The 26390-nt window shown below is 62.0% G+C and overlaps 1 protein-coding gene across 1 annotated transcript; it reads right to left on the bottom strand.

Annotated features, from left to right (window-relative positions):
- Positions 1-18512: 18512 nt before the first annotated feature.
- Positions 18513-23693, bottom strand: ARPIN (actin related protein 2/3 complex inhibitor). The gene is made up of 6 exons (XM_044981262.1): positions 23564-23693; positions 22862-22937; positions 21707-21839; positions 20879-21085; positions 20287-20450; positions 18513-19108 (listed from the first exon to the last, which is right to left on the bottom strand). Exons 1-6 carry the CDS (start codon positions 23653-23655, stop codon positions 19100-19102), a joined length of 681 nt encoding a protein of 226 aa, XP_044837197.1. The 5' UTR covers positions 23656-23693; the 3' UTR covers positions 18513-19099.
- Between the last annotated feature and the right edge of the window lie 2697 nt (positions 23694-26390).

Below are 26390 nucleotides of genomic sequence, written 5' to 3'. Positions count from 1 at the left end.
CAGGGAGGGCAGTGCCAGGCCGCAGCAGGGAGGGCAGTGCTGGGCACTGGGGCTGCGGGCAGTGCCAGGCCACAGCAGGAGGGCAGTGCTGGGCACCGGGGCTGCAGGCAGTGCCAGGCTGCAGCACGGAGGGCAGTGCCAGGCACCGGGGCTGTGGGCGGAGCCAGTGCGCAGCAGTGCCAGGCCGCAGCAGGGAGGGCAGTGCTGGGCACAGGGGCTGCGGGCAGTGCCAGGCCGCAGCAGGGAGGGCAGTGCCAGGCCGCAGCAGGGAGGGCAGTGCCGGGCACTGGGGCTGCGGGCAGTGCCAGGCCACAGCAGGGAGGGCAGTGCCAGGCACCAGGGCTGTGGGCAGTGCCAGGCCGCAGCAGGGAGGGCAGTGCCAGGCCGCAGCCGGGAGGGCAGTGCCGGGCACTGGGGCTGCGGGCAGTGCCAGGCCGCAGCAGGGAGGGCAGTGCTGGGCACAGGGGCTGCGGGCAGTGCCAGGCCGCAGCAGGGAGGGCAGTGCCAGGCCGCAGCAGGGAGGGCAGTGCCGGGCACTGGGGCTGCGGGCAGTGCCAGGCCGCAGCAGGGAGGGCAGTGCCGGGCACCAGGGCTGTGGGCAGTGCCAGGCCGCAGCAGGGAGGGCAGTGCCAGGCCGCAGCAGGGAGGGCAGTGCCGGGCACTGGGGCTGCGGGCAGTGCCAGGCCGCAGCAGGGAGGGCAGTGCCGGGCACCAGGGCTGTGGGCAGTGCCAGGCCGCAGCAGGGAGGGCAGTGCCAGGCCGCAGCAGGGAGGGCAGTGCCGGGCACCAGGGCTGCGGGCGGAGCCAGGCCGCAGGGGGAGCTGTGAGAGAGGCTGGGCCGACCCCGGGAGGGAGCGAGGCCCAGCCAGCACCGGCCGCCCTGTCACAGCCTGCGGCCAGCGGGGACACCGTGAGGCGGCTGCCCATCAGGAGGGAGCCCCCCATGGCCTGATCCATCTGCAGTTCAGTCCGTGGGGCAGCACAGGGAGTTCTCCCAAGGCAGGGGACCCTGGAGCGGGTCATTCGCCTGGCAAAGCCTGGCACATGCACACACGTACCCAGCCACTGCAGCAGGTGATGCCAGGACGCATTGCTGGCATTAGCACCAACTCCCTGCAGAGCTCCACAGCAGCCCTACCCCACAGCAATGTGCTACCAGCCCTGCCCCACACACTGCCCCACAGCAATGAGTCTCCAGCTCTGCCCCACACACTGCCCCACAGCAATGCGCCACCAGCCCCGCCCCACACACTGCCCCACAGCAATGCGCCACCAACCCCGCCCCACACACTGCCCCACAGCAATGCGCCACCAGCCCCGCCCCACACACTGCCCCACAGCAATGCGCCACCAGCCGTGCCCCACATGCACCCCCACACCCCACCCCACAGCAATGCGCCACCAGCCCCGCCCCACACACTGCCCCACAGCAATGCACCACCAGCCCCGCCCCACATGTGCCCCCACATGCCACCCCACAGCAATGCACCACCAGCCCCGCCCCACACGCTGCCCCACAGCAATGCACCACCAGCCCCGCCCCACACTCCACCCCACAGCAATGCGCCACCAGCCCCGCCCCACGCAGGGTCTGGGGACTGCAGCGGACCCACGCCAGCGCCAAGGTGCTCTCCCCAGCGAGGCAGTGAAATGGGCTGTGATAAGGGCAGTGGTTTGCTGGGTAACGCTGGCTGGGAGCTATGCCTGGTACCCACCCCTGTGCTGGAGCCTGAGCCGCTCCCGTGTCGTTTGTACGCTCTGTGCCAAGCCAGGATGGGAGCACGAGGATCAGGTCTCAGAAGCCAGCCCAAGAGGGGGCTCCTCAGGCCGCAGGGCGGGTCTCTGGGGCTCGGCTCCCAGGGCAGCCTCTGTGCAGCATGGATCTGTGCTTGGGCCCTGCCCAGCCCCACGGCCCCAGACCCTTACAGAGTCCAAGCCAGGCAGAGCCTGACCTGCAGAGCACAGCCGGGGCCACCCCGGCCTGCTCCCTGCGGCCTAGAGCACAGCTCCGAGCCATCCAGGCTTGAGGAGGAGATCGCCCCGGCCCTGGACGAGCTGGTGAATTCCCCAGAGTTCTCACTCTCCCCTGCCCAGGGACCCCACCACCTGCCTTGCTCCTCCCTGCACCCCTGGGAGCAGAGCGGGCAGCACCGGGGCCTGGCCTGAGCCCCACCTGCATCCCCAAAGAGCTGCCACCAGCTCCGGAGCCCCGGCTGGGAACCAGCCCTGCCGCGGGGCTCACGCTGCCCACCCCACCCCACCCAGGGGGCTCCGGCTGCAGGGCACAGGCAGCTGGCAGCAAAGGCAGCCCAGTGCGTTGGCTTCTCCTCGCAGAGCCGGGGCTGGAGGGAGCTGTGCCCACAGCTGGCTGTGAGGAGCGGCTCCGACTGGGTGATGCTGGATCCTCCCCTCAGCGCAGTCCCTCCCCGGCCCATGGTGGGAGCTGCTGGCTTGCGGCCCTTTATTCCTGCCCTGGCCACGTGGGATAGTGGGGGGCCCCCAGGGACAAGGAGGGCTGGAGAAAAGCATTGTTCAGCCAGGCACCTTGTGCCACCCAGGCCAGGGGCCTCATGCCCACAGCCTGCCCAGCCTCGCTGCCCCTTTGGGGCCTGCCGGGGCAGCGTGTGGCACAGCCCGGGTGCCGAGGGGTTAATGCACAGCTCGCGGAGGCTGGGGTTGCACAATTATTTGTCTCTGCTGGAGCTGGGCCTGGCCAAGAGCAGGCAGGAGAGTCCCCGATGGGAGTGAAGGCAAAGCAGGGCGGGCGGGGGGGTGTCTTTCTGCCCACGCAAAGCCTGGGCGTCTGCACAGAGCAGTGCTGGGCCATCCAGTGGTTAGCAAACCACCCTCCACTGAGGCCCCCTGCCCCAGGCAGCCGGCGCTTTGCTGCAGCCTGTGGAGAGGAGGGCCGCGCGGGATCCGGCTTGCCTGCCATGGCACAGAGCACCCAGCCGGCAGTGCCCTGGCTCGCTGACTTCCACACTGCAGCCATCGCCCAAAGGCCCAACCTGGGCAAGCTGCTGCCGTCAGCAGCCCCCATGTGTCCACACGGCCAGGGAGCGCAGGAGCCAGCTGTTGTGAGCGGGACACCAGGAGGAGACGGGTGGGGACGCTGTGCTAACGTGGGCTGCCCCCGCTCACAGCCGGGCTCTCGGAGACAGCCCAGAGGGGGAGCTGAGCCCTGAGGAAGGAAAAGCCGGGCATGTGAACAGCAAAGAGCCAAGTGCAGATGTGCTGCATCTGTATCCCCCCCACTCACTCCTGCCCATCTCGACACAGGCCTGTACGCAGCCCCCCTTCGGCGACCCTGCCACAGCCCGTTTCCCGCACGGGCAGGTGAGTGCAGCTCCGTGCGGCTAGGCCGGGCGCTGTTCTCTGCCGCGAGGGGTGGGGAGCACGCGGGACACCCTGTGGCTAGTGCCAAGCGCCCCCTACCCCCTGCCCCACTAGCCCTTCCTCCGCTTTCATCTGGGCCGCTTCACTGCAGGGGGCAGTGCAGCCCTGGCAGAGCCCCCTGCCAACCCCGGGGCCGGGGCCGTTCCCTGCCCCCCGCAGCACGAGGGCTTGGTGTGCACCATGGCCCTTCCCAGCCCAGCCCCTGCTGCGCTCGAGTGGCTCTGTCCTGGCCGGCGCTGGAAGGGTTAAGCCTGGCTGGGAAATGGGGGGCAGGCAGCAGAGGAAACCGCAGGAAAATTCCTTCCAAACAGAGTCATCTCTTCCCTGCCTGAAGGAAATGGAGGCAGAGCCGGGGGGGGGGGGAGGGGGGGAGCTGGGCCCCGCCTGGGGGAGGGACCGGCTGGCCCTGCCCCCAAGGAGAGGCAGTACCCGACCATGGGGACCTCACTGGGGACAGAGACCCGCTCCCCCTCCAGGGGCTGGGCCCTGGAAATGGGGGCTGGCCTGGAGCTGCCGCGGCATCGGGGCGGCCAGGCCTGGGGGAATGGAGCAGACGGGAGAGCGAGAAACCCGCTCCAATGCCCTCACATCCACTGCCTGTGCCCCATGCTGCCCACACACCTGCCACCCACTGCCTGTGCCACTGATGGCACCAAGCCCCAGGCTCCAGGCAGTGCTGGTGGGAAAGTCCCTGGCCCCTGCTGGACGCTACCACCCCTGTCGCCCGGCCTGGACAGGATCTGCCCAGCTCCTGCCCGGCCCGCTGCTCCGACACATGCAGGCCAAGCTGCGCCCCCCTCGCCCTGGGAGCAGCCTGTGAAGAGAGAGCTGGAGACGCACATCGTCCGCTCTCTCCTCGAGCCCTCCCACAGAGCGGCACCGGCTGGTGGGCACGGGAATGGGGAGTCAGTGAAGGTGGGGCTCAGGCCCCCGGCTCTGCTCTAGGCCCTGCCCCAAACACAGACCTACAGCTCGGGACCCAGTGCCATGGGGCGCTCTGAGGCACGTGCAGAATTAGAGCCCACCCCATGTTCTAGCACCCCCACTGGCGGGGGTGGGATCTGGCACAGCTTCGGGCTGGGAGGCCATTCCCAGTGCAACCCCTTCACAAGCCCGGTGGCCCTGGCTGACACTTTTTGGGGTTACCCCAGGGGTCTGGGGCAAATCACTCCCACCTGCTTGCAATGGGAGGCCGCTCTGCCTGCACCACCTGGGGAAACCCTCTCCAGCCACACAGGCACTTCACCCTGGGTGCCACGAGCCCTGCTCCTTCCCTCTGCAGGCTAGCGCTCTCTCGTCGGCTGCCCGTTTCCCCACTTCTGCCAGCTCCAACCTGGCCAGCACCAGCTGAATAGCTGCTTTGCTGAAGCCTGTGCCAGGCTGGCTCCCCCGGGCCTGCACTCCCCACACCCGCATCTCTTCCCAAGGGTTTGGTTGCTCTCCATGTGATGTATCTTGCGCCATGAGCACTTCCTCTCCCGTTTGCCCTGCAGCGGTTCATCCGTGTTCTGGGCAAACTGCTCAAATGGCTGCTGAGTCACTTTGGACAACGTTCTTCACTGAATCATTTCCCTCTCTCTTTTGTGCCATTTCTCTCTCCTGAAATAAGCACAAAACAACAACCTGTGACTTCCTCCAACCCTGTTACAGGCTGGCTTTCGCAAGGTCGGTTGCGCACTGCACAGCTTCTGAATTTGACCCAAGAGCCCTGTAAGAGTCCGGTGTGGGGGCTCGGCCCTCTCAGGTGCGGCTGGGAGCCAGGCCGCCTCACTGCACGAGGCTAGGAAGCAGTTCAGTCTCCAGAGTCCGAGCCCTAGGTCAGGGTGGGACAGTAAATAGTAGTACCCGGGCTCAGGCCCTCAGGCAGGGCTGAGCAAACAAACAGTCAGTGAAGCCCAAGCCCTAGGTCAGGGCGGGGCAACACACATTAGTTCAGAGGCTCAGACCCTCAGGCAGGGGCCGAGCAAACAAAGTAGAGTGGCGTGTGACCCTCTGTGCCCCAAAGAGACACTCTGCACCCCATATTCACCAGGGCGCTGTGTTTTGTACAAAGTATGCCTTGTGAGGTATCATTCTAAAAATCTTAATCTCCTGAACATTAATATCCTGCTGAGTTGTATGTGCTATCGTCACATGTGAAGTTATGAAGTTTGGCTATGTGTGTGTTACTGAAACATGTGAGGGTGGGAACACCCACAAGCAGCCTTTCCGGTACAACAATAAAAGGCCAAACAATGTTACTGGCTCACTGAGGAAATGCACACACTCACAAGGGTTACCCCGGGAACTGTGTACAATACAACCTCTCAGAGACAGCACTACACAATGGGAACTGTTTGACTCAGGTCACAGCAAAAGAGCTTCCCAGCAAGCTGGAAGAAGATATAAAAGGGGAAGTGACATCATGACTGGGCCTCGCTCCCGCACACGAGAAGACCTGGAACCAGCAAAGGAACAAAGACTGAATGGGGGAAGAAGGGTCCCAGGCAGGGAAGAAGGAAACCTGCCTGTGTATGGAAGCTTGAGGGACTGTTTATACTATCTACCAGGGTGAGACACTGCTTGATTCAAATCCTATCTAGTCTATAAGACTTAGATTGCGATTTTGTTTATTTCTTAGGAAATCATCTTTGATCTGTTTGCTATCACTTGTCATCACTTGAAATATGTCTGTCTATAGTTAGTAAATCTGGTTTATATTTTACCTAAAAGAGTGCAGTTCAAGGGGAGTGCTTGGGGGACAGATCTCAGCTCATGAACAAGAGTTGGTGCACGTCCACTTTCCTTTGTAGAAGTGGCGGACTGGTAATAACTCATACACTGGTCAGGCTTTGGGGCAGGGCAGGACGGTACAGCTCCCGGATCTGGGCTGAGGAGCTAGAGGTATTTTGGCTGGAGTCTCTCGATTGTTGTTTCATGCAGTGGCTGGCAGAGCATTTGCAAACACAGCTGGGTGTGGCCCCTGCCTGTGGATGTTGGTGTGAGTGCAAGCTTGGAGGGCTTTACAGCTTGTCACAACATCACAGTATGAGAGGGAACCCAGATTGGTGAGAGCTGCCATGGGATAAGAGGGAAGGCTCTCTCATGGATCAGTAACTGGTTAAAAGATAGGAAACAAAGGGCAGGAATTAATGGTCGGTTTCAGAATGGAGAGAGGTAAATAGTGGTGTCCCCCAGGGCTCTGTACTGGGCCCAGGACTATTCAACAGATTCAGAAATGATCTGGAAAAAGGGGTAAACAGGGAGGTGGCAAAATTTGCAGATGATACAAAACTACTCAAGAGAGTTAAGTCCCAGGCAGACTGCGAAGAGCTACAAAGAGATTTCTCAAAACTGGGTGACTGGGCAACAGAACGGCAGATGAAATTCAATGTTGATAAATGCAAAGTAATGCACGTTGGAAAACATAATCATAACATGATTAGGGGGCTGGAGCACATGATTATGAGGAGAGGCTGAGCGAACCGGGCCGTGGCTCTGAGCTTGGGGCTGGCCTCCCTTCGGTGAGCGACACCAGCACTGCACTGCCCTCAGCTCACGGTGGCACCGTCCCAACCAGCTGCCTGGCTCCACAGTCAGCTCGAGAGCGTCACCCCGTGGCCCTGACTGCGCTGTAGTCAACCTGTGGAACTCCTTGCCTGAGGAGGTTGTGAAGCCTAGGACTATAACAGGGTATAAAAGAGAACTAGATAAATTGATGGTGGTTAAGTCCATAAATGGCTATTAGCCAGGCTGGGTAAGAATGGTGTCCCTAGCCTCTGTCTGTCAGAGGGTGGAGATGGACGGCAGGAGAGAGATCACTTGATCATTGCCTGTTAGGTTCACTCCCTCTGGGGCACCTGGCATCGGCCACTGTCGGTAGACAGGATACTGGGCTGGATGGACCTTTGGTCTGACCCAGTCTGGCCAGTCTTATGTTCTTATGTAACCCCCAGCAGGCACTGACTCCTGCGCCTGCCCCGGGCCACCCTCCCTCCAGGGAAATCACACACCCAGAGCTTTACAACAACGACTTTACTGGGACTGGGTGCACCCCAAGCAGCTTTGCCACACGCCCTCACACCCAGTCCCAGCCCCAGCCATCTGGCTGCAAACCATGGTGCCCTGTGCACAGCCAGACCGTTGCTGTCTGGGGAGCGTTGCCTTGGGGACCCGCAGAAACATGCCTTGAACAGGACGAGCAGCCCAGCGTCACACCATCTCAGGCATGGCAAGCTGCACCCCCACAGGCCACAGCGGCTGCAGTTAGCTGGCTGCAATTACTGATGAGTGCAGCCCTGGCTGTGGACTTCCGGAGCAGCCCCCCACCGCCTGGCAGCCCCTCACTAAAGCACCCATAACGCTGCCTGTAGTGACTCCAGAGCACGAGTGCCAGGCTCAGGGCAGGCTGGTAGGAACCGGGGCACTAACCCCAGACGGGTGGTGAGTTCTGTACCTAGTTATCTAGTGTGAACCCCTCCGGCACTGTGACAGTCTGACCATGGAGCCACGGACAGGCCCCTTGGGTGCTCTGCTCCGCCTCACCACCCAGGTGAGCCCTTTCAAGAATAAAATCATCATTCAGGTTACGCTGAGTCCCAAAGGACCAGTCACTTACCCCACGTCAATTGCACTTTAGATCACATTCCAAAGATGCCACCTGTAGCCAGTCCTATGATAAACTATCTACAGATTTATTAACAGGGAAGGAAACAAAAGTTATTTTCAAGGTTAAAGCAAGTAAACACACACACGAGTTATTATCTTAACTTTCAAAAGGTAATAGAGGCTTCTATAATCAGCAAGTTCTAGATGTGCTTTAGGGCAGTGTTTCTCAATGATCTGTCCATGGACCAGTACTGACCCCTGAGATCTCCCTGGTACAGTTTAGGAAAGCAGCAAGCCAGCCCCTGGTATAAAAAATGTTGAGAGACACTGGTTTAGAGCTAACTGAGGCTAAGCAGCTGGGGATCCCTTGTTTGTGCTTAGAAAACCTTGCCTCCCAGAGTCCAAGCAGCACATCCAATTCCTTCTTGTTAAGGGTTTTAGTCCCTTCCTGCCATGTGCTCTGAGCTGTGAACTCAGCTGATGGGAGGAATCTATTTGCATGATTCATCTTGGGGAAGAAAAACAAGAAAATCCTTTGGCCTCTTTGTCGTCCCACAACAGTCCTGGTGTCTGGCTGTTGGGGGTCAGCCCTTCGCATTGGTTAGTCCCTCCTGTCTCGTGATTTACACAGTCGCAGGCGCTCACAATGTACCCACCCAAATATTCCCTGGCAACATGAGAGCCAGCTGCTAGAAGTGAGCCGCAGCCACTCACCAGCAGCGATCCATAATCTGAACACCAAACACGACCTTATCACTCTCCTACCTGCTTTAACACCCCTCGTCCACAGCTGAGCCAGGCTGATCCCAGCTACGTGAGACATGGGGACCCTGGCATGAGCTGGCACCTGGTAGGCCAGAGTCACAGCAGCTGCTTTTCCTGACCAGATCACCTCCCGCCAATAATCCACCAGCCTGTCCTGAGGTTTCCATTCCACCAGCCACGCCGGGAGCACCTGTGGGTCCCATGCAGCACAGCTGCCAGGTTGGCTGTGGCTAGGCCAGACCTGGGCCGGTGTCAGGGGCATGCTGGGGGCTGGGCCTTGCAGGCTGCAGCGCCGTTCACAGGCCCTGGGGAGCCGCAGGCAGAATCCCCAAGCACTGGTGGGGGTCAGGCTGCCGGTCTCCCTTCCCAATGCAGAGGATGGGGGAGACACTGGATTTACACCCAGCAAGGGGACCCCACCCATGGCACAAGGGAGGTTAAGAGCCCTTTACAGGGAGCAGAAATTACCCCAAAAGAAGCAGGGGAGCCGCTGGCGCCGGCCAGGACGCGTGTCCCAGCAGGAAGCTGGGCAGGGAGGGGAGGGAACCAGAGGTGGGGGGCAGCGAGAGGTGCCAGCCCAGGGCCAGCTCCCTGGCACACTGTCAGGGAGGGCGCTGACTCCAGCAAGGGCTGTAGAGGCCGTGCCAGGCCCTGCAGTGAGCATGGCAGCCATGGCGAGCTCAGCCCCCTCCCCACCCCCCGCTCCCTGACTTTTACCAAAAATAACCATGGCAACAACTTCCCCTTAGTCATGCCCCAGCCCAGGTGACAGGCTGCCCTGCTGTCTCAGCAGCAGCCACCTTCACCCGACAAGATTAAGGGTTTATGACCCTCTGTTTATTTCTCTAAAACCCACAAACCCGCTGGGTGTTTCATTTGATCGTTATATTGCTTTATGGGGCTCTCAAAGGTTGACAGAGGTAAACAGCACTGCCAGTGCCAGCAGCACCTATGCGTGGAGGTGAAGAAACCCGACCTGCTAGCAGGGCAGGGCCTTGCTGAGGCAGCTGAAGGGATGGCGAGAGCCCCGCTAACCCGGCCCTCTCGGTGCCAGGCTCTGGCAGTGCCAGGAACAGCCTTTGGAACGGGCCCAACCTCCTCCCCATCCCCGCAGGGAAAGGCTCCCCCACCAGTGGGCTCAGCCAAACACCCTGTGACGGAGTGATTCTGGCGGGACCCAACTGAGAGTGCCAAATCAGGACCAATTGCTTAAACAGGGCAGTCACAGCCCTAGGCTGGGGTTTTTCCACCTCTAAGGCAAACCAAACCAGCCAGACAAAAAGGACTTTGGTCTCACCCCACTGGCTAACCACAAGTCACACAAGCAATTTCCTTAGACACTCCAGTCTCCCAGCATCACCACCAGTGCACTCGTCCTGGGGATGAATGGTTATGAAAACCAACACCCCAATAAAAGAAAAAGGTTCCCTCGATCCCAAAGGACCAAGCCCCAGACCCAGGTCAATATACACATCAGATCTTACCCACAAATCACGCTTTTGCCAATCCTTTAGAATCTAAAATCTAAAGGTTTATTTACAAAGGGAAAAAGGTAGAAATGAGAGGTAGAATTGGTTAAATGGAATCAATTACATTCAGTAATGGCAAAGTTCTTAGTTCAGGCTTGCAGCAGTGATGGAGTAAACTGCAGGTTCAAATTAAGTCTCTGGAATACATCCCCCGCTGGGATGGGTCCTCAGTCCCTTGTGTAGAGCTTCAGTTTGTAGCAATCCAGAGGTCAGAAGCAGGATTGAAGACAAGATGGAGATGATGCATCAGCCTTATATAGACTTTTCCAGGTGTAAGAACCTCTTTGTTCTTACTGTGGAAAATTACAGCAAAATGGAGTTTGGAGTCACATGGACAAGTCTCTGCATACTTTGCTGAGTCACAAGGCTATCTGCCTTCTCTCCATGGGTCAATTGTGTAGCTGATGGTCCTTAATGGGCTATCAAGCCAGCTAGGCAGGGCTAACACCAGCTTGTCTGGGATATTTCCCAGAAGCAGAGCATAATACAAAATACAGACAGTACAGAGCGAATACTTATAACTTCAACTACAAAATGATACACAGACATACAGACAGCATAATCATAACCAGCAACCCAGAACCTGGTCTTAGACACCTTCTATGACCCCCTTTACTTAAGATTTGGTGCCACTACAGGACCTTGGTTGCAACCCATGTTCTATATGGTCCCAATTTATATCAATAACGTCACACACCCGCAGCTCAGAACTGACCAACAGGGTGGCGCTGGCAGCTCCCAGCAACAAGAGGAGCCGTGGATATGGGCCAGAGGAGCTGCCATGCTCCTGCCAGAGCCTGAGCCGGGCAAACCGCCGGAGCCCAGCAAACCCTGGCAGCCCCTCACCTGCCCATTCGGGGGGGACGGGCACTGCCGGGGGGAGAAATGGGCACCACGGGGGGGGGAACAGGCACCACCGGGGGCGGTAATCTGGCACTGCTGGGGGGGGTCAGGGCACAACCAAGAGGGAACGGGCACCAATGAGGGGAAATTGGGCACCACCAGGGGGGCCAGGTCACTGCCAGGGGGGCCAGGGCACCAGAGTCTGGGGCAGGACGTGCCATGCAGAAGTTAACAGGCTCTGCTAGCAGAATGGCCTCTGTGAAGGGAAGTGCCAGGGAGTGGCACTTACTGAAATCCTGCACAGCCAGGAACTCCTGCTGCTGCACTCGGCAGGGAACGTGCCCTGGCGTCACCTCTAGCAGAGCAGCTAGAGAACAAGTTCATGGAGACCAATCACTCCATACCGTGTTCTCTTCACAGCTGATCACGGAGCCGCTGGCCCACCTGAAAGCCCCTGCTCCCTGGGGAGGTTCACCTGGCAGATGGGACACGGGTCGCCCAGCAGGTGAATGGGCACAAAGACACGCAGGGGGCAGGGTTAATGCCACCCGGACACGGCATTCAGAGGGCAAACCCCCACTGCCCCACAACCACACCCAGCCGCTCCGCCTTGAACCTGCGGTGCAGCTGGTGAGGTCACTGCCGTGCCCTTGCGACAGACTGGCGTCACAACGGGAGCCCAGGGACAACGCAGACAGGAGCCGTCCCCAGCGTGCTCGTCCCCTGGGCCTGGCCCTAGCCCTTCCCGCTGGAGTCCCCCTCCCCCTCGCCTACCTCCGCAGACCCGGACATTGGCAGGAACACTCTGCAATCTTAGGTGAGCTTAGGTGAGCCTGGCAACGCTCTGCCGGAGGGATTAGCAGCAGAGCCGCCCCGTGCTGCTCCCGAGGGCAGGAGCTCCTGGCAACATGCTGACAGCAGCATCCGGCTCCAGGGCCTGTAACTGCCCAGCTCCGGCACCGAGAGCGGGCAGCCCTCAGCCCAACTGTGCACTTGGCCTTTGGTGGCAATTCCTCTCTGCCCCGCCCGAAGATCAGAGCCCCGCGCAGTGACAGCTGGACAGGGTGCAGCAGCCTTGGGGCCCTTCAGGGTTACGTCGTGTTCCGGGAAGCTCGGCTTCAGGCCTGCCAGCCACCTGCTGGGTAGGGTTTCCAGGCAGCTGGTTTTCGACTGGAAGGCCTGGTCAAACAGGGACCCCCATGGCTCCGGGCAGCACCATTAGGAGTCCGGTCGGCCCCAGGCAGGCTGGGGTGCAGGAGGGGGTTCCGGGTGCAGGCTCCCCACGGCGCTCACCTCAGGCACCTTCCGGGAAGCAGCGACTTGTTGTGAGGAAGTGGGAATGTTCTTGCTGTGTTCTCTGAATGCTGAGTGGGGAGTGTTGGCCTGGGAAGGTTGCAGGGGAGTTTGGCTGGGACTGGCTGCATTGGGGATGGGAGACTTTCCTTGAGGGAGGCTACCTGAGCATGTAACATGAGAACCTAGGAAGGGGGTTGGTGCCAGGTGACACCTCTGCCCCGAAACCAGACAAAGGCTGGGGGAGGAGCCAGGGGGAGGCTGAGTGAGACGGCTGCAGGGAGTTTCAGTTTGGAGCTGGCTGGAAAAATGGAGGGGAGTCCAGATGGGGCTCTGGCCGCCCTCGCCCCCCAGATGGATCTAACTGGGGAGGGTCCTGTTGTCTGTACCTGCAAGACCTGTCTTGGACTGTGTTCCTGTCGTCTAAATAACCCTTCGGTTTTACTGGCTGGCTGAGAGTCGCGGTGAATCGCAGGAAGCCGGGGGTGTAGGGCCCTGACTCCCCCACACTGTGACACTTCTCCCTGCAGCTCCTAAGCGCAGGGTTGGCCAGAGAAGCTCCGCAAGCTGCGCCCAAGTGCGGGCTCTGCCCCCGCAGTTCCCATTGGCTGAGGTTCCCAGCCAATGGGAGCTGCGGAGCTGGTGCTCGGGGGTAGCGCACGGAGCCTCCCTGGCTGCCCCTGCTCCTAGGAGCCGCATGGACAAGTCACTGCTTCCAGAGAGGCACCGGAGGTAAGCACTGCGGGGAGCCCGCACCCCTAACCCTCTCCCATACCCCAAACCCCTGCTCCAGCCCTGAGCCCCCTCCCACATCCCAAACTCCTCATCCCCAGCCAGGTCTCCCCATTGACCACCACCTTCCGCTCCCACTGGGGGTCCGAGGGGCCTGAGCCCAGGAGGCTCCACGCAGACATACAGGCCAGGGCCAGGAGTGGGAGCCTGTCCACCACCCCACCCATCTGGCTGACAGCGTCTATGGCCTTGGGACCCAGCAAGGGAGCTGGATACCGGGGCGTTTCCGCAGGGTCCCCCTGGTTCAAATCACCCGCCTGCTCGAAGGCAGTACGGAGGGCATCCACATCCCCCCGTCCTTAACCAGGGGCAGCAATTTAGTGTCGAGGTTCCCTGCGGAACCGGCAGCCCGGGGTCTATCCCCACTCACCCCTGGGCAGCGCCCTATGCCTATCGGCCCCACCATCGCCAGTCCATGCTGCTGCTGCTTCTCCTGCAGCTCTTTCTCGGGCTCTCGCTGTCTCTCACGGTCCTCTCACTCTCTCGGGCTCTGCTCCCATCCCATCCGTCTCCGATCCCCTGATGGGGGATCGTGAAGACCCTCGTCTGGTTGGGGACCAGACTCTCAGGGATGCCTGGCTGCTGCTCCAGCTGCTTCCAGATCCTCTTGTAGCCCCATCTGGGTCAGGAATCTGCTCCTTAGAGTGGTCCTCGTCCTCCAGCTGCACGATTAACTGGGCCTGGGTGAACTTCCCCATGCGTAACCCTCTCTGTGCACAGGATCACAATGTCCTTCTTAAGGAGATGGTGACAGGCCATCACCTCACTGCTCTCAAGTTCCAATCTTAGCCCTTAGAGACTTAAGAAATGCATAGGGGAAACTGAGGCACCCGCACAGTATTCAGAGGAAACATTAAGAACAGTCCCACTTCGTCACACCCAGTCCCACAGCCGGGGCGCCGGTCCCAGCCTGGCCCCACGCGCGCAGAGACGGCCGGGGCGCTGGTACAGGCCGGGCCCCACGCGCGCAGAGACGGCTGGGGCGCCGGTCCCAGCCGGGCCCCACGCGCGCAGAGACGGCCGGGGCGCCGGTCCGGTCCGGGCCCCACGCGCGCAGAGACGGCCGGGGCGCCGGTCCCAGCCTGGCCCCACGCGCGCAGAGACGGCTGGGGCGCCGGTCCCAGCCTGGCCCCACGCGCGCAGAGACGGCCGGGGCGCTGGTACGGGCCGGGCCCCACGCGCGCAGAGACGGCCGGGGCGCCGGTAGGGTCCGGGCCCCACGCGCGCGAGAGAGGGCCGGGGCGCCGGTCCGGTCCGGGCCCCACGCGCGCAGAGACGGCCGGGGCGCCGGTCCGGGCCCCACGCGCGCAGAGAGGGCGGGGGCGCCGGTAGGGTCCGGGCCCCACGCGCGCAGAGACGGCCGGGGCGCCGGTCCGGTCCGGGCCCCACGCGCGCAGAGACGGCCGGGGCGCCGGTCCGGTCCGGGCCCCACGCGCGCAGAGAGGGCCGGGGCGCCGGTCCGGTCCGGGCCCCACGCGCGCAGAGAGGGCCGGGGCGCCGGTCCGGTCCGGGCCCCACGCGCGCAGAGAGGGCGGGGGCGCCGGTAGGGTCCGGGCCCCACGCGCGCAGAGACGGCCGGGGCGCCGGTCCGGTCCGGGCCCCACGCGCGCAGAGACGGCCGGGGCGCCGGTCCGGTCCGGGCCCCACGCGCGCAGAGACGGCCGGGGCGCCGGTCCGGTCCGGGCCCCACGCGCGCAGAGAGGGCGGGGGCGCCGGTCCGGTCCGGGCCCCACGCGCACAGAGACGGCCGGGGCGCCGGTCCGGTCCGGGCCCCACGCGCGCAGCGACGGCCGGGGCGCCGGTCCGGTCCGGGCCCCACGCGCGCAGAGACGGCCGGGCGCCGGTCCGGTCCGGGCCCCACGCGCGCAGAGACGGCCGGGGCGCTGGTCCCGGCCGGGCCCCACGCGCGCAGAGACGGCCGGGGCGCCGGTCCGGTCCGGGCCCCACGCGCGCAGAGAGGGCCGGGGCGCCGGTACGGGCCTGGCCCCACGCGCGCAGAGACGGCCGGGGCGCCGGTCCCGGTCGGGCCCCACGCGCGCAGAGACGGCCGGGGCGCCGGTCCGGTCCGGGCCCCACGCGCGCAGAGACGGCCGGGGCGCCGGTCCGGTCCGGGCCCCACGCGCGCAGAGACGGCCGGGGCGCCGGTCCGGTCCGGGCCCCACGCGCGCAGAGACGGCCGGGGCGCTGGTACGGGCCGGGCCCCACGCGCGCAGAGACGGCCGGGGCGCCGGTAGGGTCCGGGCCCCACGCGCGCAGAGACGGCCGGGGCGCCGGTCCGGTCCGGGCCCCACGCGCACCGAGACGGCCGGGGCGCCGGTCCGGTCCGGGCCCCACGCGCGCAGAGACGGCCGGGGCGCCGGTCCGGTCCGGGCCCCACGCGCGCAGAGACGGCCGGGGCGCCGGTCCGGTCCGGGCCCCACGCGCGCAGAGACGGCCGGGGCGCCGGTCCGGTCCGGGCCCCACGCGCGCAGAGAGGGCCGGGGCGCCGGTACGGGCCTGGCCCCACGCGCGCAGAGACGGCCGGGGCGCTGGTCCCGGCCGGGCCCCACGCGCGCAGAGAGGGCCGGGGCGCCGGTCCGGTCCGGGCCCCACGCGCGCAGAGACGGCCGGGGCGCCGGTCCGGTCCGGGCCCCACGCGCGCAGAGACGGCCGGGGCGCCGGTCCGGTCCAGGCCCCACGCGCGCAGAGACGGCCAGGGCGCCGGTACAAGCTGGGCAGTTTAGGGAATGGCCGGGCCTCCCACTGCTGCTCAGGGCATCCCAAGGAGTCAGCGGATCCCTATCGAATCGTGTTTTGCTAAGTGAGGAAGTTGCTGATTTCCACAGCGCTCCAGCACAGAGGAGTAGGACAGACACGTCCCTCCCCTTCGCCACCCCACGGCCCCTGCCCTGGGTGACCCAAGCCACCACCAGCAGGGCCTGCCACAGACAAGTCATGCTGGGAGGCAGCCAGGGCTTCTGCAGTGCAAGGAGGCTTTTGTCTGTTTGAAGTGTTACCTCCCCCCCATTCATTTCTCCTCCCCTCTGCTCCCCTCACTCCCTTCTGCCCCCCACGTTCCTGTCCTGCACTGGCAGGGTCTTGAGTGCCTCCGGCACGAGCAGGTGACCCATCGCTAAACCAGACAGAGACGTGCTGCCCTGGGCCCTGCAGGTCTCTGGGGCACCACCAGGGGGAGCCAGCTCCCAGGGGAGGCCTCTGTCCTGGGGAAGCCCCATGCTGACCTGGGACGGTGCAAGTCCAGGGGTAGCTCTGTGGTGCTGGGCCGCATGGTAGGGAGCCCCCCTGGAGACAGCACGGCTCCGAGCACGGGCACCCCGGGCTGAGCCCCTCCACGGAGCAGGCACGTGGCGCCTCATCCAGGACGTCGCGAAATGGGGCCCACTGCAGAGCCTGGCCTGGAGGGGACTGGCCCGAGGCCGGGACCAGGCTGTCGCTCACTGGGAAGGGTCCCCCTGCCTGGCTGGCCACAGCCAAAGAGAGCGCTCTGGGCCTGAGGCACTGTGAGCGGCACAGTCGCTGGGCTGAGCGCTGCCGAGAGTCTGCACAGAGCCATGAGGAACAGCCGGGGGCTGCAGAGGCAGCACTGGCTCCGACATCCAGAGCTAACACCCCAAACTGTGCAGCTGGGCCGGCGCAATGGAGCCCGAGGGGCCGCTCCTGCATCCTTGGGCAGAAAACCAAGGGCTGGAAGCAGCTGCCCCGGCAGCTTCCTTTAGAGCAAGAGCTGCTAGTGCTTGCTGGGGTGACCCATCCCCTCTGCAGCGGTACAGATGGCACAGGGCGCCAAAGCCCTACCAGGGAAGGTGCTGAGTGCCCTCAGAACGGGGCAGGACTGGCACACCGGGCTGGCACCGTTCCCTGCCAGTGCTCACACCACGGCCATGCATTAACTGCTGATTTCTGAGCCATCCCATCACAAGGCCAGCTAGTCACAGCCCTCGTGGCAACTTCCTTCTACATACACCGTTTCCATCCTCATCATCTGCTGCTTCGGGCGCTGCACAGCCTGAGTAGCGGGAACACAGACAGGGCCCTGAGCTGCTCACCCGACAGCTTCAGGGCACACACCAGGGCTCAGTCTCCGGGCCCACAGGGAAGTCGCTGACCCTTAACTCCAGCACAGGTGGATGGTGAGCTCTGGGCTACAGCGAGAGGCTGCAGTTACATTGTCCATAAGGCTCAGCCGCATGTAAACAGCTCCCTGCACAACCCGAATGACGCCCGAGAGCCAGGGCAGTGGCACGCACCCTGGGAGCGCAGCAGCTCGGACTGGCCTGACACCCGGAGGTCTGTGGACGGGGCCTGGCAAGGTCTCCAGCCCGCAGTGGGGGCAAGGGTGAGCGAGGGAGCTCAGAGACACGGCACCGAGAGGGACAAAGTGCCCTTTACCTCCCCCTGGCCGGGCCCTGCCGGGGGGAAACACACCCATGAGCAGCCAGGGCCAGTGGACACCGCCCAGCGCTGCTGGGGTCAGGGCCCTGCCAGCAGGGGGGACACATCCTGGCTGAGCCAGGAGCTGGCAGGAGTTTCACACGCCTTAGGGAGGAAACAGGCCTAACTTGGGTGTTGGAGTGTCACTCCCACACCCCGCCTCACTGTCCCCCCTGGCACTGCCGGGAAGGACTGGCCCGGGCAATGGGGCAGCTGGCAGGCAAGCAGACATGGCATTGTACTAGCACTCGGCATGGAGCAGACTCAGGCCCAGGCACATGGGGGGGCTGAAATGCAGCAGCACTTGGTGCCAGGGAAAGCAGAGGCACCCCTTCATCTCTCAGCACCCCATCCCGTATTCCTGAGGTGGGCGGCTGCCCACAGGAGCAATCATCGCTAGAGACAGCCCGCAAGTGGGAAATCAGCCCGAGGCACTTCCCCAGAAGGGCCTGCTGGGTCTAGGAGATGCTTTCTCCCCCGCCTCCCCATTCACACCTTGGGCCAGGCAGCCTTGTGCTGCAGACCACACGCTTCTTTTCAATGTACAGTAGCTCTCTAGTTCCTCAGTGAGAGACCCCCGCTGGAAAGCAGGCAGCCCAGGTGGACCCTGTAACAAAATGTGCCCTTTCTACCCATGCACAGGGTACGGAATGAAGGGCAGTTCCTTTGACGCCAGCAGCTAAGGAAGTTCCCCACAGAACCACCCTCTCTTCCCAGCCAGACAGAGATGCTTGTATTACTTGCCCCTGAAAGTTTCTTCTTTTTTAGGTTACAGGCAAAACTAAGAGGCCGGTATTTGGAAAAGCTACAAGAGGCAGTTCTCCCTGGGCAGAGGGCTGGGGAGGCTTTGAGAACATCAGTCCCATGCTTCTGGTGTAGATTTGAGAGATTTATTAATTAAAAAAAACCACTGCTCATAAATACACAGGCAGGATGTTAGAGTATGGCTCGTGCATGCGGCTTGGGACATTTCCAATCAGCAGCACACACGGGTTAGTGTCCCATAAGGAGCAGGGCTCCATGGCCAAGGGAGATGGACTGGCTGGGCCAGACAGGCCTTATCCAGACGTACCGAGTGGGATTTCTCAGGGGCAGCGGCTGAGCAGGGTGCACTAAGCAGAGGGGCAGTGCCAACCTTCACCCTGCCCCAGGTGGCTCACAGCAGCCAGGAAAAGCCCGAGCTGCCCTGCTCTGAGCATTCCATCCATTTCAAAGGGAAGCATAAGCTTGGTCACTTGTGCCACAGCCTCCACCCAAAGCAGGATGCAGGTGGGGAGGAGAGACGGATTCTTGGAGACCTCTTCCTCAGGGCTGGCCCAGTGCAAACTGCATCCTGAACAACTCAGAGGTGCGAATCCCCCCATCCAGGCTCTGCACCCTCCCTGGTGCCATGGAGTCAAAAGCAAGAACAGAAGTTACTGTACAGAGTGGCTGCTGCCTCAGCGGAGAAGGTCCCTCAGCTCTCAGTCATCCTAAGGGAAAAGCCAACAGAGCCAGTCAGTGCGAAAGAGAATCCGCGCTAGGCTCAGAACCCAGCAGCCATGCAGGGTCTTCAGGAGAGGGGATGGGCTCAGCAAGCCAAGGGAGGAGGATGTGGGTTTGGCTGGTGGTGCAGCGCCCACTGCTGGCCTCATCTCAGACTAGCAGGAGGGAGCTGTGTAGCCACAGAGTTGGCGTGTCCAAGAAGCAGCATGAGAGAACAGGCCGAAGAAACAGAGAAGTGGAAAAGCCACAAACTCAACAAAGTACGAGTCAGAAATCGAGATGGGTGCTCCCTGGAGCAGGGGCAGGAATAAGCAGAGCATTGGCCGTAAAGGACAGAAGCCATCTCCCAGAATGCAGGTGTGCAGATGTCAAGAAGGTCTGAGATGCAGCCCCAGGCTCTGGGTGTCCATGAGGCCTCTGACTGCCAGAATCTGGGAGTAGATGACGGGGTTGGATCACTATTGGCCTGTTCTGTTCACTCCCCCCAACACACCTGGAACTGGCCACTGTCAGCGACAGGCCCCTTGGCTACCTGGGCCCATGCTCTGACCCAGCCTGGCTGTTTGTCCCCACTTCTTGCAATCCAAGCAGCAGCTGCTGAAGCACTGTAGGGACTGCACAGCCCCATGGCTGGCTCCCTTTTCTGCACGGGACAGGGGTAGCTCAGGGACAGCTGGTACATCCTGCAGTCTGTCCCCAGGGCAGACCTCAGAGGATGGGCACTGCCAGCACAGAGCCCCTGGAGGAGGGAGCCTGAGTCAGGCAGCCTAGGACAGGGACGGAATACACAGCTCTCACAGGCAAGGGGACCGGCTGCCTCCCAGGGGATGGAGCCTTTCACTCCGAGATCTCCCACTCAGACAACTGATCAGTGGCCTCTGTAAGATGAGCTGGTGTACTCAATACGGCCCTAGCAGATCTGTGCTCTCAGGAGAGCTGCCCACCCCTCTCTCCAGGGCACGGCAAGGCACGCTGCTATGGGGCAGCCCACCGTGCTGGTACCTAGCCATACCCCCCGAGGAGTCAGCCCCCAGGACTGCAATCCCAGCCTCTCCCATCTGAGCGGCTGGACCTTGCTTAGAGAGGAACTTCCCAGATGATTAATCCCTCCCTGTGATCCTGCTTCCCCACTTCAACAGGAACGGGAGGAAGTATTTCCACCTACCCATTCATCCTCCTCTGCGCCGTCCCCTCGTCCCCTGGGCTCGGGGGCTGGGCCTCCTGGAGGTCTGTTAGCCAGGATGTTGTCTGTCCAGGAAGCCCCAGCCTGTCCATCGCCAACAAAGTTACACTTGGTCACTGTCCCTGCATGCAGCTTGGCTAGAGAGACTGAGAGGGAGAAAGGCGCTAATGGAGCAGAGTGCGGGGTGAGGGGGCGGGGGGTGTTGGCTGCGGCAGTTTCCCAGCTGGCAGGTAAGCCCTGGAAATGGAGGTTGATGAGCTGCCTCTGTGGTGAAGCCGGCAGAGAAGAAACAAGGCAGGAGCAGCAGGAATCCAGGTTCCTGGGTAAGCTGGGGATGCCTAGGACATGTCTTGGTGCCACTATATGGGGATCTGCGTTAAGGCCTCAGAACATATCCAAAGGGCTACACCTAACACCACGCACAGGGCCGCAGCGCCTCAATCCCTGTTAATACCAGTAACTAACGGGCAGGAGGCAGCTGGAGGATGGTGCCCCAAAGCCAAGAACAATGACCCAGTGCCACTATGGGGAGCAGGTGCACGAAGAGCCCAGCCCGGGGCAGGGGGCCACTCACATATGAAGGGGCTGTCACCCCGGGTTTTCAGACGGATCTCTGTTCCCAGCTCCAGCTCCAGCTTCTCCAGCTCCGTCTCCAGCAGCCAGAAGGCCACAGCCTGGCTAGGGGTGTGGCGCTCGGTCACGCTCAGCAGCTCCGGCTTATTCACCAGCCCCTTCAGCTCCTCGGGGGACAGCCTGTCTGTATCGCCTTTGGCTTCCACTTCTGCCACAGGCAAAGCAAATCCCAGCGTATGTGAAATGCCCACCGCTTGGAGACGGAGCCCCTCTCAGCACAGGGGAAGGGATGGATCCCAGCAGGGGAGCTGCGCAAGGGATGCCCGGGAGTCTGAATTCCCAGGGGGGAGGGGCTCTGATTCTGGTCACTGGTCCCAAAGATCCTGACACCAAGCTCCCTGGCTCACATGCGCCTTAAAGTGCCAAGACATCTGTAACACAGAGCCTCTCCATCCTGGCTCTACGGACCAGGATGAGTAAAGGACTCTCCCCGATGGGAGAGATCAGGGTTGGACAGCGCTCAAAGCCAGTGGTATTTCACACCTCCAAGAGGCTGAAGAGAGCGGCACGCCCTCCCCCCAGCCCAATTCAAAGGTGAGCATCGGCCTCCGCTTCCAGTTGAGGGGAAACCAGCCACTGTCAGGGGCAGGAGAAATGGGCAAGATGGCAGGAGAGGGAAGGAGATTAAGGACAATTCCCCGACCCAGGTACAAGAGTCTCAGGGGTGAGAGAACCGGAAAGGTGGAGCCAGCCTCGGGATGGAGTCTGTGCTGCTGCTGGGGAGAGCAGGGAGGGACTGAGCCGCAGGAGGACTCCTCCCAATACCTACTGAAGGAGGACATGAGGAAGCCGGTGTTCACCTTCCTGGTGTCGCTGAAGTTTGGCTCCCTCTCATTCCCCTTGGCATCAAACTTGCGGCGATGGACCCGGCTGGGCCTGATGTACAGTACGTAGTATCGCTCCTGCAGCAGGGAGGAACCAGAGATGCTCACAGCCAGACAGCAGTCACCAGCTCCCTGTCCCCCTGCTCCAGCAGCCTGCAGCCCACGACCGGCAGACTGCCAGCCAGTCCCAGGGAGGTGACAGCCAGCGTAACGGCATTCCCTATCCCACCTGCTGCAAGGGGCTGAACCGGAGACAGCACCTGTGCTTACAAACAGTAACAGAACATAGACCACCAAAGCCACCACTACCCAGCCGTACTCCAGGCTGCAGGTCAGCTGCAGACACTGACACCCCAAGTGCCCAGCCTCCAGAGCCCCCCACAGCAGCTGGGACCTGTTCACTGCAGTACAAGTCCATCCTGGGACAAGCCAACCCCAGTGAGTGGCTTTTCAAGGGAGGCAGTCAGCACAATGCTCTGGAAGACAGTTAGCACGGCGCCAGCCCATCTCTGAGGAGGCACCCCACCCACCCCGCCTCGCTGCCTCCTGAGACAGGCACCTGCATCAGCAAGGAGAGTGCCTTCCCACCCTGCACCAGGTGCTCCGCTGGACTGCCAAACATCTGAAGCAGGAATCCTAAATCTAGTGCCTGAAGGAAGGCATCAGTAAAAGCAGGAGATGCACAGAAAGAGGGACAGACGCCTATGCAATGCATGACCAGCAGCACGGCCCAGTGGATACGGCACAGGAGATCTGCCAGTGACTCCCTGGGTGGCCACAGGAGAGTCAATGCCCATCTCTGTGCCTCAATTTTCCCAGCTGTGAAATGGCTATAATGATCCTAACACATCTGTGGGAAGCACTTTGAGAAATATGGAGAAAAATGCCAGTGCACAGTATCCTTGTTAGCGAGAGGCTCTCCCAGGACTGGCTCACATGCCCGCTCTGTGCCCTGCCTGGGGGAACTCTGCTGCTGCTGCCCTCTCTGTACCAAGCTCTAGACAGATTATGGTCATTTATCTCTGACTCCCCCCACCCCCAGTACCTATTCTGCACCTCTTCCTCCCCAAGGGAAGCCCGGGGCAAGGCACCTTACTCACCTTCCTGCCGTTAATATCCAAGATGAGGTGACGAGAGACATCAAGAAGCTCTCCCTCCAGAATCACGCCATTCCCACTGCAGATGGGAGGGGAAGGGAAGAATCAGACACAGTCCGTGCCACCAGGACAGTCATCTAGTCCCATGTCCCCATCTCAGGCAGTGGCCAGAACCAGGTGCTTAGACAAAAACAAAACCACCCCATCTGCAGGACAGATATTTCTCCTGAACTCAGCAGCTGGTCCGCTCAAGCCTTGATGATGGATAAGGGGACTAGGGTGACCAGATGTCCTGATTTTATGGTGACAGTCCCGATTTCTGGGTCTTTTTCTCATATAGGCTCCTATTACCCCCCCCCACCCAGTGTCCAGATTTTTCACACTTGCTGTCTGGTCACCCTAATAAGGGCTGAGAGTGACAGTAGCTTTCATCCCACTCAGTGTCACTACAGATGCTGTTCTCAGTCTTAAAAAGGAAACGTAAAGCTCCCTCTCGCCCTTACAAAGCTCCACCCAGCACCTGCCTCCCTAGCCCCTGCAGCAGGGAGTTCCACAGGCTACAGCGCGTTTCACTCCAGCCCCTCAGCTCGCATGGGATTCCCGGCGGGCCAGACCCGCACCTGCCCCCTGGTTCCGCATGGCGGAGCTCCCCGGGGCGGGGCACCGCGAGCGCGGAACGGCCGCGGGCGGGGGGGGCTCCCGTACCCCTGCAGGGCGGGCGGGTCCCAGCGCCCCGACAGCCGCTCGCTGTGCACCGGCAGCGCGCGCAGGCCGCGCTCCGCACACGGGCGGCTCATGGCGGCGGGTCCGGCTCGGAGAGGGGCGGGGCGGGGCGAGAGCGGGAGCGGCAGGAAGAGGGGCGGGGCATCATTACATGGGCGGGGCTAGTGCGGGAGAGGCAGGAAGAGGGGCGGGGCGAGCGCCAGAGCGGCCGGGAGATGGGCGGGGCCTCAGAAGAAGCGGCCCGAGCGCCGGACATGGGCGGAGCTACACGAGCGTTGGGGCGGGGCTGGAACAGGAGTTTCTAGGGGCGGGGCTTAGCGCGGGAGGGGCTATCGAGGGAGAGTCTGCATAGGGGCGGGGCGGGGCGGGGCGGGGCTGGCCCTGGACATGGGCGGGGCTGGAACAGGAGCCGCTGGGGGCGGGTCTCAGTCCGGCGGGCGGATGTGGGGCAGGTTTGGGGGGAGGATAGAGGGGGGCAGGAGTGGGTTTGGGGGCAGGATGTGAGGCAGGGGCAGTTTTGGGGGGAGGATGTGGGGCAGGAGTGGGTTTGGGGGCAGGATGGGGAGGATATGGGGCAGGAGTGGGTTTGGGGGCAGGATGTGAGGCAGAGACAGTTTTGGGGGGAGGATATGGGGCAGGAGTGGGTTTGGGAGGGAGGATGTGGGGCAGGGGCAGTTTTGGGGGGAGGATAGCATAGGGGCAGGTTTGGGGGGCAGGATGGGGAGGATGTGGGGCAGGAGTGGGTTTGGGAGGGAGGATGTGGGGCAGGGGCAGTTTTGGGGGGAGGATAGCATAGGGGCAGGTTTGGGGGGCTGGATGGGGAGGATGTGAAGCAGGGGTGGGCTTGGGGGGAGGATGTGGGGCAGGGGCAGATTTGGGGGGGGCTGAGCTGGAAGGGGAGGTCAGGTTGGGGCAGGGGTTTGGGCGCTGAGCAGAGTTAAGAACATAAGATTGTCCAGACTGGGTCAGACCAAAGGTCCATCTAGCCCAGTCTCCTGTCTGCCGACAGTGGCCAGTGCCAGGTGTCCCAGAGGCAATGAACAGAACAGGGAATCATCAAGTGAGCCATCCCATTCCCAGGCATTGATGGTTCTGTCCTCCATGAATTTATCTAGTTCTTTTTTGAACTGTGTTATAGTCTTGGCCTTCACAACATCCTCTGGCAAGGAGTTCCACAGGTTGACTGTGCACTGTGTGAAAAACTAAGTTAGATCAGCACCCCCGACCCGTTGCCCCCAGGCTGGGGGTGGGGGGGAGTGGGAGGCCCAGAGCCCAGTCCGACCCCAGGGGTGACTCTGGAGCCAGCCAGAGGGGAGACGGAGCCACTTTCTGTGCAGCGTCCCCAGCACGAGGGACCAGGGCTACGAGAGATGCCCCAGTGAGCAGAGCCAAGGCCAGGCCTGAGTGGGAGTGAGGGTCACTGACAGAGGGCTTGACGGGAATGACCCAGGGGGCAGCCGCAGGATGAACAGAGTTAGTTCAGAAAGGCCCAGCTACCAGACTGCGCCAGTGGGCATCTTGCAAAATAAATATGTTGAATTAACAAAAAGACACATCTTCTCTGTCCAACTGTTTGGAGGGCAGTAATCAGCGAGGTTGTGCAGTGACCTGCAGTGCTGCGGGGTCAGGAAGTTTAGAAAGGCGATGAACTTGAGCGCTGGGCCCAGCTGATAGAGTGGCTCTGACCCAGCCCCAGAGGTCTCTTCCCATGGCCCTGACAGTCTATATGAAGAGCTGCTAGGGTTTAAAATAGGTTAGACCCTCTGAGGAGTCTGAACGAGGGTGTGGTCAGGCCCAGGCAGGAAGAAGAGAGGGGCCCAGGCAGGATGAACTCCCTCTCCAGTTCCATTCTCTGTGTCACTGAAACACAGCCTGAGGCTGCAGAGCTCCAGGGGGCCTTTGTGGAGTCTGCAGATGTGCTGGGAGGTCCTCTCCTTGCCTGACCTCCTGGGAGGCTGCAGGGGATATGGCCCAGGTGGATCCTGCCCCAGCTCTCCTGCAACTGGGAAGAGAAAGCAGCCAGAGGAAGGAGAGGAGAAACACTGCCCCCCCACCCCCCAGCAGTTAAGGCGGGTATGTGCTGCATGTGTGTGTAGCTGGGAAGCAGCTTGCCAGACTCACAGGTGATTATGGTGCAACACTGGTATCATTATGATGAGTTGTGGTGACACAAGCCTGCTGCTGCAACGTGGTGACACGGTGCCGAGGTCATTCTGTGCCTTGGTCTCTTCACCTCTGCAAGGCTGCGCACCGCCAGCCTATCCCTGCTTCTCGCAGAGTGCATTCAGAACAAATAGGAGCGAGCAGACCCTGCGTGGACTCTTCCCCCCGGCGAAGTCCCCCACCCCTCTCCCTCTAACAGCTGGGGCGCTCCCAGCAGCATGAGGGAGATCAGGCCCATCTCCAGGAACCTCCTCCAGCTGCAGGAAGCTCTGGGGCTGCTGCTAGGGGAGGTACCCCAAGGTGGGTCTGATCTCCCCCCTAGAGGGGCCATGCAGGGGAAGAGCAAGTCCTGTCCCTCCCCAGCTGGCCAGAACTAGCAGCGAGGAGCCCCTGGCTGGGGCGCTCCCAGCAGCACTGGGGAGATCAGACTCACCCCCACCTCCGGGAGCCTCCTCCAGCTGCAGGAAGCTCCATGGCTGCTGCCTTCAGTGCCCAGCTCTTGAAGGCCTCACAGAAATGAGGGTGGCAATCCTGCAACCCCCCTACAACAGCTTTGCGACCACACAAACGATTCTCTTTTGGGTTGGGACCCCCATGGTTACAACACCCTGAAATTTCAGATGTAAACATCTGAAATGGGCCAATT

This window comes from Mauremys mutica, chromosome 11 (assembly GCF_020497125.1).
Source record: "Mauremys mutica isolate MM-2020 ecotype Southern chromosome 11, ASM2049712v1, whole genome shotgun sequence".
Lineage (NCBI taxonomy): Eukaryota > Metazoa > Chordata > Testudines > Geoemydidae > Mauremys > Mauremys mutica.
The sequence above is the reverse complement of the archived record's forward strand: the minus strand, read 5'-3'. Positions and strand labels throughout refer to the sequence as shown.

Bases quoted from the DNA above. Each gene is read 5' to 3' on its own strand.
- ARPIN (XM_044981262.1), bottom strand. From the start codon at position 23,655: ATGAGCCGCCCGTGTGCGGAGCGCGGCCTGCGCGCGCTGCCGGTGCAC. The intron at 21,840-22,861 runs GTGAGTAAGGTG...TCCCTGCTGCAG, and splicing joins TGGATATTAACGGCAGGAAG to GAGCGATACTACGTACTGTA. The intron at 20,451-20,878 runs GTGAGTGGCCCC...TCTCCCTCTCAG, and splicing joins GGGTGACAGCCCCTTCATAT to TCTCTCTAGCCAAGCTGCAT.